The 15,303-nt window shown below is 34.9% G+C and overlaps 1 protein-coding gene across 1 annotated transcript in view; it reads right to left on the bottom strand.

Moving 5' to 3' along the window:
• ITPR2 (inositol 1,4,5-trisphosphate receptor type 2) overlaps positions 1-15,303 on the bottom strand; it is a 529,867-nt gene that overhangs the window by 49,664 nt on the left and 464,900 nt on the right. The window contains exons 52-54 of the mRNA XM_044679064.1: positions 14,921-15,051; positions 12,696-12,861; positions 1,500-1,660 (exon numbers count right to left, since the gene is read on the bottom strand). Of these exons, the coding sequence (XP_044534999.1) occupies positions 1,500-1,660; positions 12,696-12,861; positions 14,921-15,051 (458 nt within the window). The remainder of the gene's footprint in view (positions 1-1,499; positions 1,661-12,695; positions 12,862-14,920; positions 15,052-15,303) is intronic.

Genomic DNA, 15,303 nt, shown 5'->3' with positions numbered 1-15,303 from the left:
GAAGGGGCCTTAGAGATTAACTTATACAGTCCTCTCATTTTACAGATAAGGAAACTGAGGCCCTAAGAGATAAAGGGACTTGGTCTGGATGGAGACTAAAACCCAAGCCTCTTGAATTCCAGCCTCATAACATTCTCTCAAAGCTACAAAAATCAAATGATTGAGGCAACAACTTTGGGGGAAGGAGAGGCATGTACAGCATGGTATAGCAGCTAGTGAGCCAGCCTTAGAATCAGGATGGGCTCTGTTCAAGTCCCATCTCTGACATTTACTGGCAAAGTCTGTAACCTGGGCAAGTCACTGAATCTCTCAGTGCTCTAGGCGGCTCTTCAAGACTATTAGTGATATATGGCTGAACAAGTTGTGGTATAAGTTTGTAAAAAAATACTGTTGGGCCATAAGAAATTACAAAGAAGATGATCAGAAACAACAACAACAACAACAACAAAATAATCAACCTGGAAAGACTTATATGAAGTAATAATGCAAAGGGAAGTGAGCAGAACCAGAACACTGTACATAATAACAACAATAATATGCAATGAGCAATGATGACTTAACTATTTTCAACAAAACAAGAGTCCAGAACAACTCCAAGGAATTTCATGACAAAGAAAGGATATTCACCGCCATAGAAGGAACACATCAAGTCTAAATGCAGGTTGAAATATACCCTTCTTTACCTTATTTCCTCCATGAATTTTTCTCTAGTATAAGCAATATATCTAGTTTCACTTTATGATGAGCAAAAAAATAAGTATTATACAATAACATATGTACAATTATATAATATTACCTACTTTATGGGGAGAGGGGTGTAAGAGGGAGAGGGAAAAATGAAACAGATTTTTGGACAGCTAATGTGAGAATTTATATTTCTTGGATAAGCATATTTACTGTAATTTATTACATATTAATAACCCAAAAATTTATTCTGTTTTCCCGAGGAATGTATTAGTAGAATACTAGAAGAAAGTTTCTAAAGTGAGTTGTCTCCTGCAAAAGAATTATTTTTTTTATTTTACCTTTTTTCTTGATAAAGAAGGCAGATTCATATTATATGTTCACTTGAAGTTATATTATAATATGTTCAAATAATTATGTAATATGATTTTTACAGTGAACAAAAACTATTTTTAAAACGACTATAAGTAGTAGTGAAGGTGCCAATCTACATTTGAAGCAGTTTCTTCCCTATAACAGAGTAATTATAGGTTCAATCCCTATCCTGTAATGTAATCATGTCTCCTTCAACAGAATGTCAGCTTCTTGAAGGGAGGGACAATTTCTTTTTTTGACTTTGTCTCCCAAGTGCTTAACGTAGCAATATGTAGTAAATAAAAACTTGTTGGTTGATTAATATAGAAATAATCAATGTTAGTTTTCAATAACCCTTTCTAGATTACTTCCATGCTGAGGATTGGAATGGACAAAATGAAATGTCCATAAAACAAGACAGATCCACTAATATTCCACATTAACATTTTTGGATGACTTACCGCAATCATCTGAGCTACATAACTTTCAGGTCCCGTGTATTCAGTTGGGTCTTTAACTTTCACCAGAACTATGAAGTACAAATAATGCCACATATTGTGTTCAGATTTAATATGCTCCTCAAATGATACAGTTTTATTATCGAACTTGTCCCTTTCAAGTCCTGAAAAATGCACAAAACATAAAAAATGGATAATGTGTCATTTAAGTAACATGGCCCTTATAAAAAAATTGAGAAATATACATACATATGATTATGCTATTAAAGGCAATGTAATCATCTTATGTTCATTTTCTACTTTAAGACTTACAACTTTAGAATAAATCCTACATATGACCTCCAGAGAAAAGAGACATTGATACTTATGAATTTTACATCTGCCATTTTCATAGGTTATTATTTTTATTAGCATGTGTTGTTTATGGTTTTTACTGAGAGTAAAATATCTTCAAAAAGTGTGTATGTCACTTGAAGGTAATTTTTAGACTATGGTGGCACATTAGATAGGGAAATGAGTTTAAGATAAAGATGCATCAACACTATAAACAGTGTCATTTTATCCAGGATTAAGAAAAGCCCTTAATCTTCAGGTATTTTGGACTTAGCTACAAATTTGTTCTACCAAGTGACAGAAAGCAGGTATCTGAGAAAGAAATGTAAACTTCTTATAGTTAGCAAAATGCAAATTTTGAAATATATGTGGGCTTCAACTATACAATATTGTTCTCTAGGCACTTTTGGTAAGAGTTGTATCATTTTCAAAGTACATTTTTAGATCCTAGAAGGATACTAAGAACTGAAAACTGGATGAAAGAAGTGAAAGGAGCTAAAAATAGAAACATACCCAGAAAAAAGATTGAATTTCCAAAGAAAATAGAATATTGAGCTTCAATGTGGTTTTTAATTTGGAAAATGGGGACACCTCCGAGCAACTGATTCTATTCTTTCTTCTGCTAATTTCCCATATAAACCTTAGAAAAATGACTGAATTTTTCTGGGTCTTACTTGCCTCATTGGGGAAAAAAAGAAAAAAACACTTCATAGTCATGTAGAAGACTCACTAAATAATAAATGAACAGCATTATAAATATTGTTATTAAATTTTAATTATTATGACATTTTCACTGTTATATGATGTATAGTTATATATTATAACATATAACTATATGATAAAATATAATAATGCAATAACTATTCTATCTTGTTATTGTTCTAACATTCTAATTAATGTCAATTAGCACTAATTAAGCCCCTACTATGAGATCCCGGTAGCATGGTTTAATGGACGGAGAGCTGGCTTTGGAGTCAGGATGACCTGGTTACCTTCCATCTACTTGCTATGTGTTTGGCATATTACCTCTTTATAAACACTTTGTCTCTTCCATTACAATATAAGCTTTTTGAGGCAAGAGACTTTTTGTCCTCAACTTCCCAACACATGCTTGATAGTTAACAAATAAATGCCTGTTGATTGATTGCTTAGGTTCATGTCCCTCCTCTAATGCACATCAGCTGTATAATCCTAGGGAAGCCATTGAACCCCTCAGTGTCTTTCCCAGACAGCTCTTTAAGGCTGGGCTGCAAAGTGGTGCTTAAATCTACATGGGCACAATGAGTTTTCTCACCAGGTAGTTCCCAATAAAAAAAATTAATCAATTAAACCATATGGTGGGAGAGGAGAAAAGCCCTGGTGGTACAAAGAAAAAAAAACAGGTTCTGCTTTCAAAGACTTTATGTTATGCTAGATAATATATGAAACTAAGTCAACTAAATATTTGTTAAGCACTTACTATGTATTATATGAAAATAAGTCTTATTTGATTAACAATAACCCCTTAACCTCACTTGTTGTTCATGTCTTCTTCATGACTCCAGTTGGGGTTTTCTTGGCAGACATACTAGAGGGATTTGCCATTTTTTTCTCTGGTTCATTTTACAGATGAGGAAACTGAGGCAAGCAGCACTAAGGGACTTGCCCAAGGTCACACAGCTAATAAGTAAGTATCTACATTCAGATTTGAACTCACCAAGATGAGTCTTCTTGACTCCAGGCCCAACATTCTATCTGTCACGCCACCTAGCTGTCTTAAAGCTCTTTAGTTTTCATTGTCCAGAAAATATGGACTGTGAGTGGCTAATGATAGAACACTTGGCCATCTTGCTAATGTGAATGTTTTATTATAGCAGTTTTCATTAACTTAAGGTCCATACATATAAATGATTTAATAATAACAGTTAATATTTATATAGCATTCACTAGGTGCCAGTCCCTATGCTAAGGCTTTACAATTATTATCTGATTTGATCTATCACATCCCACAATACACCTCAGAAGTAGATGCTATTATTATCCCCATTTTATAAATAAAGAAACTGAGGCAAATAGAGGTTAAATGACTTGCCCAGGGTCCCACAGTAAGTGTCTAAGGGCGGATTGAAACTCAAATCTTCCTGACTCCCAGCTCTCTATCCACTTTACCATCTAGCTGCCTACATAAGACTAAGAATGTGGCTTTCTTCTTATTTAAATAACTGAGTTGAGCAAATCCATAGATAGGTGTAAAGACTGGTTCTAAGATAGAAAGAGAGATTAATGGAGGTTGAAAGATTTTTTTTTTTGCTAAAATCCTACCCATTTATAATTAGTACATTTCTGATAGGATAGATTATTTGATGTTGGCAAATCATATAAAATCAAAGAACAACTATTTCTCAGAGTTAAACTATTCTTATCTTTTGAGTCATCAAATTCATTGTTCACATCATGCTTCTATCACAGCTGGCATACTGCAGTACCTTCCTAGTGGCCTCTTAAGCTTCAATTGTTTAGCTATAATATTCAGATCATAAACAAAATATTTCCTACCCTTTCTTAAGTTACATCATTCTGCTAAGTAGTTCTCCAAAGACTCCTTTCTGAGCCCAATAGGAACATATGACAATTGCTTCCAAAAGAGGTCAGTCCTATTTACTTTGTTATTGTACTCACTACACCATTTTCCAGCTCTCAACTTTGACTAATCATTATATGGAAGAACTTTTGTCTTCTTATTTCTCATATTATTCTCCTGTTTTTAAATGAGCACTTCTGTAGCAGCTTTCCTAGGATGCTCTCAGAATTTGATATTATTCTAGCTAGGCTATCTGCCAGGTGATGTTCATGTATTTTTTAGTCATGTCTGAGTCCTCGCAACTCCATTGGGGCTTTCTTGGCTAAGACACTGGATTGCTTTACCATTTTCTTTTTTCAGCTTATTTATAGATGTGGAAACTGAGGCCAACAGGGTTAAGTGACTTGCTCAGGGTGGCACAGCTAGTAAGTGTCTAGGGCCAGATTTACACTCAGGAAGATGCACTTTATCCACTGGGCCACCTAGCTTGCAAGTGCTGGAAGGGTCCCAAAGACAAGTTCCCTTATTGATGGAATGATTAAGAGAAGGGTCCAGGGAGAACGTGACCAATTAGGACAAGGAACAGGTAGGATTTCAATAAGGTAGGGTGATAGGCTGGGAGTTCTAAGCTAAAAGGACGGTATATAAAATGGCAAAAGAGGTAACATACAGATAAATTCTGAAGTAGGGTGTATTATGTGGCCACACAAATATTTTGAGGTAGTTCATAGGAAGTAAAGAGTTCATTCCCTTTATCTTCTCAATGAAGAGGGATTAAATGAGGTAAGTAAAAGAACTGGGGAAGAGCACCAAAAGGCTACTTGATATTATATCATATGAAATTTTAGTGGCTTCATGGTTAGGGGGCTAGCCTTAGAGCTAAGAAGACCTGGGTTCAAAGTCATCTCTGATATATCCTGCTTGTGTGACTCTGAGTAAGTCATTCAACTTCTCAGCTCTAGGCAATCCTCTAAGAGTATAAAATAAATGATGGTGCAGGTGCTGAACTGCATCAGGAGATGGAGTTCCCCAAACTAATGAAATCTCAAGTTCGGTCCCTATCCCAATAACCATAGCTTCACAACTTTCTCTAGCAGTTTTTGGCATCCTGGAATATAGATAGTGAATGGCAGAGGAAACCATGAAATCAAAGAATATCAAGGTTTGGTAAAAAATTCTAAACTGATAGAGAACATTATTGAAATTCCTGGCCAGGGTTCAGATTGAATAGTAAGAGAAGTAAACTGATAGGAGAACAATCTACCGAGAGTATAAACAGATGAAGAAGTGAGGCTGGGGAACTTTCTGGTTAAGATGATGGCAGAGTAGAGGCACGGTGACTTTCTCTCCTTACCAACGGATACAGAGTACCTCCAAAGGACAAGAAAATAAAATCCAGATGAAAGAAGGGACCCCACAATAGGGCGCAGTATCGAAGGTATGTGGGATTTGGGCACTTCCACACTGTAAGGGTGGGGGGGAATAGCTCCCATAAAAACACAAGTGGATCACCCCTCCCCCACCCCACCCACAGTACCAGAGGCAGAGGCTGCGCTCCAGAGTTAGAGTGAGAGGGGGCACAAAATCTAGCCCCTTGGCAGCTGGCTGGCACTACTGGGAGACTGCCCCTGAGAGCAGTGGGACCTGGGATACCAGGTGGCGGGAGAACTCAGAACATGGGCACCTGAGTGGGGCTGAGAGAGGCAGCAGCAGAGCCCAGCATGCTCAGACTCAGGGGAAAACCCCAGGTAGAGGAGTAAACGTGAGCCAAGTTCTGGGGTCTAAGCAGCTGGCTAGGAACATAGGGGCTCAACCCTGAAAACAGCTAGACCAGAGACCCCAGGAGGGTCCCAGAAAAACCAAGAGACTCACAAAGTAGCCTCAGGCAAAAACTGCTCCCTAACGCCATACAAAGAGAATCAGATTGCCTTACTCAGACTTCTGGCAGATAAAGCACAATGATGCCAAGCAAAGCCCAAGAAATAAACAAGAAGTCAAAAAAAAAACTAACACTTGATAACTTCTGCACACAAAAAAACCCAGAAAACAGAGGAGGACAAACAATTAAAGACATCCAAACCTTCCCAAAAAAATGAAAATGGGTCACAAGATCTTGAAGAGCTGAAATCTGAGATCATGAGAAAGATGGAAGAGATCTGGCAAGAAAATAACAGTTTAAAAGGCAAAATTTCACAATTGGAAAGTGAGGCTCAAAAATCAAATGAATTTATGAGGAAATTGAAGACCAGGAATGACCAGCTAGAACCCACTAAGAACCGGATAGACCAGATTGAAAAGGAAAACCAAAAGATTTTAGCCAAAAACCAGTATCTAAAGGCTAGAATTGGGCAATTAGAAGCCAATGATCTCACAAGACAACAAGAATTAATAAAGCAAAGTCAAAAGACTGAAAAAATAGAAGGAAACATGAAATATCTCAATGAGAAATTGACAGATCAAGAAAACAGGTCTAGAAGAGACAATCTGAGAATCATTGGTCTTCCTGAAAAAGCAGAAATTAATAGAAATTTGGACTCCTTACTAAAAGAAATTATTCAGCAAAACTGTCCTTAAGTTCTACAACAAGAGGGCAATATAGACATTGAAAGGATCCTTAGATCACCCTCTACACTAAACCCTGAAAACACAACCCCCAGGAATATAATAGCCAAATTCAAGAGCTTCCAAATAAAAGAAAAAATATTACAAGAATCCAGAAAGAGACAATTCAGATATCAAGGAGCACTAATCAGGATCACACAGGATCTGGCAGTCTCCACACTAAAAGACCACAAAGTTTGGAATATGCTATTCAGAAAGGCAAGAGAACTGGGTCTACAACCAAGGATCACCTACCCATAAAAACTGACAATATACTTCCAGGGGAAAGTATGGGCATTCATCAAGATAGAAGATTTCCAAGTATTTACACAGAAAAGACCAGGACTAAAAGGAAAGTTTGCTATCCACACACAAAAACCAAGAGAAACATGAAAAGGTAAATAAGAAACATAGGGGAAAGAGAAAAATCTTATTTTTAAATTTGCCTCTTTAAGGGCTTTAATAAGATCAAATTATTTGCATTCCTATATGGAGAAATTTTATGTATAATTTTCAAAAACTGTATTCACTATTATAGTAATTAGAAGAATTATTCTTCTAATGAGAGTTTGGAGCACTAAATGGTCTAAGATGAGATGGATTGGGAAAGAAAAGAGGGGGGGGAGAATAGTAGATGAAACCAAGAGAAACTTGAATGAATAAGAAAAACAGGATATTCTATACCACACAAAGAGAGCATGGGAAGGGGAGGGGATGAATATTATTATAAGAAAGAGAGGAAGAGAGCATTAGGAGGTACTATTTAAACCTTACTCTCAGCAGAATTAATTCTGAGAGGGAAGAGTAGCTATATCCATTGGGATACAGAATTCTATCTAACACTACTGAAAAAGTCAGAAGGGATTAACCAAGGGGAGTAGGGGAGTGGTGAGTTCAAAAAGGGAGGGGAGAAGAGGGAGTAGGGAATTCATTAGGTCTTAAAAAATAAAAAAAAGGGGAATATTAAGGGAGGGGGTAGAAAGGGAAGTAAATCAAGGGAGGGGACAAGGGGGACTGGTCTAAAACAAACCACTGGTTTAAAAGGGAATAGGATAAGAAGAAGGTGTAGAACTAGGAGAGGATACCAAAATGTTAGGGAATACACAACTGATAATTATAACTCTGAATATGAATGGGATGAACTCGCCCATAAAATGGAAGCAAATAGCAGAGTGGATTAGAAATCAAAATCCTAACATATGTTGTCTACAAGAAACACATATGAGGCAAGTGGACATACACAGGTTTAAGGTCAAGGGCTGGAGCAAAATCTTTTGGGCTTTAAATGAGAAAAAAAAACACAGGAGTGGTAATCATGATTTCTGACAAAAGCAAAGTAAAAATAGATATGATCAAAAGAGACAGGGAAGGTAATTACAACCTGATAAAAGGCAGTATAGACAATGAGGAAGTAACAGTACTCAACATGTATGCACCAAATGGTATAGCACCCAGATTCCTAAAGGAGAAACTGGCTGAGCTCAAGAAGGAAATAGATAGTAAAGCCATACTAGTGGGAGATCTAAATATTCCTCTTTCAGATCTAGGTAAATCAAACCAAAAAATAAATAAGAAAGAGATAAGAGAGGTGAATGAAACCCTAGAAAATTAGATTTAATAGATATGTGAAAAAAAATAAATAGGGACAAAAAGGAATACACCTTCTTTTCAGCTGTACATGATACATTCACCAAGATTGACTATGTAATAGGGCATAGAAAAATCGCAAACAAATGCAAAAGAGCAGAAATAATAAATGTAACCTTCTCAGATCATAATGCAATAAAAATAATAATCAGTAAGGGTACATGGACAGGCAAACCAAAAAATAATTGGAAATTAAATAATATGATTCTCCAAAACCAGTTACTTAAAGAAGAAATCATAGAAACAATCAATAATTTCATTGAAAAGAATGACAATGACGAGACATCCTACCAAACTCTGTGGGATACAGCTAAGGCAGTACTCAGGGGGAAATTTATATCTTTGAGTGCATATATTAACAAATTAGAGAGGGCAAAGATCAATGAACTGGGCATGCAAATTAAAAAACTAGAAAGGGAACAAATTAAAAATGCGCAGCTAAAAACTCAATTAGAGATTACAAAAATTAAAGGGGAAATGATTAAAATTGAAAGTAAAAGAACGATTGAATTAATAAATAAGACTAGAAGCTGGTACTTTGAAAAAACAAACAAAATTGACAAAGTACTGGTCAATCTAATTTAAAAAAGGAAAGGAGAAAACCAAATCATCAGTATCAAAGATGAAAAGGGAGACCTCACCTCTAATGAAGAGGAAATCTAGGCAATCATTAAAAACAATTTTGCATAATTATATGGTAATAAATATAGCAATCTAGGTGAGATGGATGAATATTTACAAAAATATAAATTAGCTAGATTAATAGTAGAAGAAATAGAATACTTGAATAATCCCATATCAGAAAAAGAAATTGAACAAGCCATCAAAGAACTCCCTAAGAAAAAAATCTCCAGAACCAGATGGATTCACAAGTGAATGCTATCAAACCTTCAAAGAAAAACTAATTCCAATATTATACAAACTATTTGACATAGTAAGCAAAGAAGGACTTCTACCAAATTCCTTTTATGATACAAATATTGTACTGATCCCAAAGCCAGGTAGATCAAAAACTATAGACCAATCTCCTTAATGAACATAGATGCAAAAATCTTAAACAGAATACTAGCAAAAAGACTCCAGCAAGTGATCATGAGGGTTATTCTTTATGATCAGGTGGAATTTATACCAGGAAAGCAAGGATGGTTCAACATCAGGAAAACCATTCACTTAATTGACCATATCAACAAGCAAACCAACAAAAACCACATGATTATCTCAATAGATGCTGAAAAAGCCTTTGACAAAATACAACATCCATTTCTATTGAAAACACTAGAAAATATAGGAATAGAAGGACCTTTCCTAAAAATAATAAACAGTATATATTTAAAACCATCAACAAGCATCATATACAATGGGGATAAATTAGAATCCTTCCAATAAGATCAGGAGTGAAACAAGGATGCCCACTATCACTTCCATTATTTAAAATTGTCCTAGAAACACTAGCAGTAGTAATTAGAGAAGAAAAAGAAATTGAAGGTATTAAAATGGGCAACGAGGAGACTAAGCTATCACTCTTTGCAGATGATATGATGGTCAACTTAAAAAATCCTAGAGAATCAACTGAAAAGCTAATAGAAATAATCAACAACTTTAGCAAAGTTGCAGGATACAAAATAAATGCACATAAATCATCAGAATTTCTATATATTTCCAACACATCACAACAGCAAGAGGTAGAAGGAAAAACACTATTTAAAATCACACTAGACAATATAAAATACTTAGGAATCTATCTACCAAACCAAACACAGAAATTATCCGAACACATCTACAAAACACTTTCGAAACAATTAAAATTAGATCTAAACAATTGGAAAAACATTGACTGCTCATGGGTAGGATGAGCTAACATAATAAAAATGACCATTCTACCCAAATTAATTTACCTATTTAGTGCCATACCTATCAAACTACCAAAATACTTTTTTAATGAATTAGAAAAAACTATAACAAAGTTCATTTGGAAGAACAAAAGATCAAGAATATCAAGAGAAATAATGAAAAAACCGTGAAGGAAGGTGGCCTAGAAGTACCAGATATTAAACTATACTATAAAGCAGCGGTCATCAAAACAATATGGTACTGGCTAAGAGACAGAAGGGAGGATCAGTGGAATAGACTTGGGAGTAAGTGATGTCAGCAAGACTGTCTATGATAAACCCAAAGAGCCCAGCTTTGGGGACCAAAATCCACTCTTTCCCAAAAACTGCTGGGAAAATTGGAAAACAGTATGGGAGAGATTGGGTCTAGATCAACATCTCACACTCTACACCAAGATAAATTCAGAATGGACGAATGACTTGAATATAAAAAAGGAAAGTATAAGAAAATTAGGTGAACATAGAATAGTATACCTGTCAGATCTATGGGAAAGGGAAAATTTTAAAACCAAGCAAGAGTTAGAAAAAATTACAAAATGTAAAATAAATAATTTTGATTATATTAAATTAAAAACTTTTTGTACCATCAAAAACAATGCAACCAAAACCAGAAGGGAAACAACAAAATGTGAAAAAATCTTTATAACAAAAAACTCTGACAGAGGTCTAATTACTCAAATATACAAGGATCTAAATCAATTGTATAAAGAATCAAGCCTTTCCCCAATTGATAAATGAGCAAGGGACATGAATAGGCAATTTTCAGATGAAGAAATCAAAAGTATCAATAAGCACATGAGAAAGTGTTTTAAATCTTTAATAATTAGAGAAATGCAAATCAAAACAACTCTGAGGTACCACCTCACACCTAGCAGATTGGCTAAAATGATAGAAGTGGAAAGTAATGAATGTTGGAGGGGATGTGGCAAAGTTGGGACATTAATGCATTGTTGGTGGAGTTGTGAACTGATCCAACCATTCTGGATGGCAATTTGAAACTATGCTCAAAGGGCTATAAAAGAATGCCTGCCCTTCGATCCAGCCATGGCATTGCTGGGTTTGTACCCCAAAGAGATCATAGATAAACAGACTTGTACAAAGATATTTATAGCTGCGCTTTTTATGGTCGCAAAAAACTGGAAAACAAAGGGATGCCCTTCAATTGGGGAATGGCTAAACAAATTGTGGTATATGTTGGTGATGGAATACTACTGTGCTCAAAGGAATAATAAACTGGAGGAATTCTATGTGAACTGGAAACACCTCCAGGAATTGATGCAGAATGAAAAGAGCAGAGCCAGAAAAATGTTGTACATAGAGACTGATACACTGTGGTAAAATCGAATGTAATGGACTTCTGTACTGGCAGCAATGCAATGACCCAGGACAATTCTGAGGGATTTATGGAAAAGAACAATACCCACATTCAGAGGAAGAACTGAAGGAGTGGAAACACAGAAGAAAAATAACCGCTTGAACACATGGGTTGATGTGGGCATGGTTGGGGATGTAGACTTGAAAGGACAATACCAGTGCAACTATCAATAATATGTAAATAAGTCTTGATTGATCGCACATGTTAAAACCAGTGGAAATGCGCATTAGATGTGGGGGGAGTGAAGGGGGGGGTGAAGGGGAAAGTAAAAACAAGAATCATGTAACCATGGAAAATGTTTTTCTAAAAAAAATAAAATATTAAAAAATAAATAAATAAAATGTTAAAAAAAAAAAAGAAGTGAGGCTGGGAAGGAAGAGGAAGGAAGGGAAGTTATTGTGAGAGACAGAGAACCCTATATTTGAGATCTTGGAAGGAGGCACCAGTGGAAACAGAAATGCCATTTTTTGGTATACATCTAACTAAATATAATAAAAATCACTCAAGCATATAACTGACACATTAATATATTAAAATTTTTCTCATTTCTCATTAATGAATTATACATCCTATAATCAAAGAGATTATACAATATTGACTATATTAATTAGGAATATAGGGGTTCCTTCCTCTTTATGAAGGGTAAAAATTTCAGCCCAGTACCTAAACTCTGACAAGACTTGAAAGTAAAATCATTCTTTCTAATCACCCTAATAAATGATCATTACTCTATCCAGAAAGTCTTGCTGAGTGACTTCTTCATCTATTATATTTATATCTTGGGAAACACATACCGCAGATGAAGCAGGTTGTCTTTAGAATTTCTTCCTTTTTCTGTTTTTCACTTCTGAGATCAGCAAATGTATCAATGATAACACCAAAAATCAAGTTCAGGACAATAATGATGACAATAAAATAAAAGAGAAGGTCATAAACCACTCTAGCAGCAAACAGGGGTTCCTGAAATAAAGATAATATTTTCAAGGTAAGTGAATATCAGTCAGTTCAAGGTTATAGACTGTTCATGAAATAATATAGTAAATATGTTTCTTTTCCTTAAAGAGGGCAGAGAAAGTTTTTCAGATATCCATATGCAGTTCTATTTCTTTTTAACTTGAAGTTGTATTTCTTCCAATGAAATCATTCTCTTTTTAAATACACAATTAGTCTCTGACTCCTTTATCACAGTGGTTTTACCTTTTGCATTTGATGCTCACTTTTCAGAAAGAGAACACAAGGCAATTACCAGGTTCAAATGTCACATCTACTGAGTGAGTATTCCTCACTACTTTGAAGATCTAATTCCCTGACCTCTAGATCTGAGCCTGCTTTCTTGTCCTGATATTACATTGAAGGCATAACTTAGCTTAAGGTTTGCTTCCATTAGGAGAACATTTTTCTACATTTCCAAACACATTCCCACACACCCCGACACAGTGTACCATATCTGCTAAAGGAGATTTTAAAAAAACAGAGGAAAAAACCAACACATCAACTGAATCTTGAGAGTATTTGCCATATTTCATGACCACAATCCCTAACCTCTTCACTGAGTAAGATGGAGAAGTACTTTTTCTAAACTTTTTGGAATTAAAATTAAAGTAAAATTGGAAATTTTAAAAAAAAATTATATAAGAATTAAATGAAATAATGGACTATAGAATGCTGATGTTTAAATACTTCTGAGAGAACACAGAACTCAGATGCTTCAGATTAGATAGAAGCAATCTTGTAAAGTGGGCATAAAGTGTTCTGATCTTGATATCAGTAAGAACTGGATACAAATCTTACATAAATACTGTGACTTTAGCAAAGTAATTTAGCCTTTTTCTATTCTTCATTGTCTTCACTTGTAAAATAGGGGTAATAATAGCACCTATATCAATGAGTGAGTTAGGATCAAATGTATGCAAAATGTTTTGAAAACCTCTGTATTACTTTACACATTGGGATGGTGAGGCTCAGAGATATCAAATGATCTATCTGTCATTACATAATTAGTTCCAACATGCTTTCTACTATTTCACTGCCTGAGATTTTGAAGGTGAGGATCTTTAAAAAATGAATTTTTTTATTACATGTAAAACCTATTTCAAATAACCTAAATTTGTAATCCTCATAGATAAATAATGGATACTATGAAAAAGCATGAAGTGTTATTCATCTTAGGAAATCTTTAAGAAGATACCACATTTCTATAACTACCAAATCTATTAAAGAACTAAAAATACCTGTCATAATTTCCTAGCTATAATATACTGTACAAATCTAATGAGGAAATATTTCTCAAATCCTACTTTAAACAGATGAAAGGATTTTCAAGATTTTAGAAAAAAATTTAGAAAATCAATGCACAAAATCTTCCAGCAAAAATTTAACATAAATTGGCTTTTATTTGCCTAATGATAACTCAAATTTATATACAGCTTTAGGATTTACAAAGTTTCTCATTGTAATCTATGAGGTAGATAGCATTAACATTATCATTACCATAATTATTCTGCTCACTTCAAAGATTAGGAATCTAAGGGATTAAATAACTTGCCCAAAGTCATATAGCTAGTGTCAGGGCTGAGATTTGAACCTAAGTCTTCAAAACTGAAACAGTGCACTGCTTTCCTCTTGTTTAAGGAAATCTAACACTTTGCCTACATGAATATTATAAGATTGAACTTCATACCAAATTAATCCAATCTGACACAATGAAATCAGTTGGATGATTTATGCAGTATTGTTTTTATTCATTTGTCCAGTTATTTTGCTTAAGTAAATTGGCTGCTAATTTTATTGGTTATGTAGCTAGTCCTACTTCCAACATCTTTTATGAGTTCCCCTCTATCCACTTTTTATAAAACGATGAAATATTTTTTCCCTTCATGAGATGTTTCTATATACCGTGTGACTGATTTCATATGAAAAAAAAACCCATGCTGCTCTAGTCATTTTTATGTATTATAGAAATTGATATCAGTGATTACAAGGTTCACAGGATTCACTTTGTACTTTCCCACACACTTACATCCTTAGAAGGTTTTCTCAAAACATCTCCTACACCACCACCATTCCTCAGGCCCTGGTTTAACACAGTAACAATGCACATCAGGAGTGTGTCACAGGTCCGTTCTATCCCATCTTCATCATCTTCCTCAACTACAAAAGCAAACAGAATCAACACTGAAACAAAGCATTGTTGATATATCATGTTTCCTAAAAACTGTACCATAATCAAATGAGAAAAAGAAGGCAGGAGTGGCTATCATGATCTCTGACAAAGCCAAAGTAAAAATAGGTATGATTAAAAAAGACAGGGAAGGTCATTACATCCTGATTAAAGGCAGTATAAACAATGAGGAAATAACACTGCTCAATATATATGCACCAAGTGGTATAGCATCCAAATTC

The sequence above is a fragment of the Gracilinanus agilis genome, chromosome 5 (genome assembly GCF_016433145.1).
Source record: "Gracilinanus agilis isolate LMUSP501 chromosome 5, AgileGrace, whole genome shotgun sequence".
In the NCBI taxonomy this organism is placed as follows: domain Eukaryota; kingdom Metazoa; phylum Chordata; class Mammalia; order Didelphimorphia; family Didelphidae; genus Gracilinanus; species Gracilinanus agilis.
The sequence above is the reverse complement of the archived record's forward strand: the minus strand, read 5'-3'. Positions and strand labels throughout refer to the sequence as shown.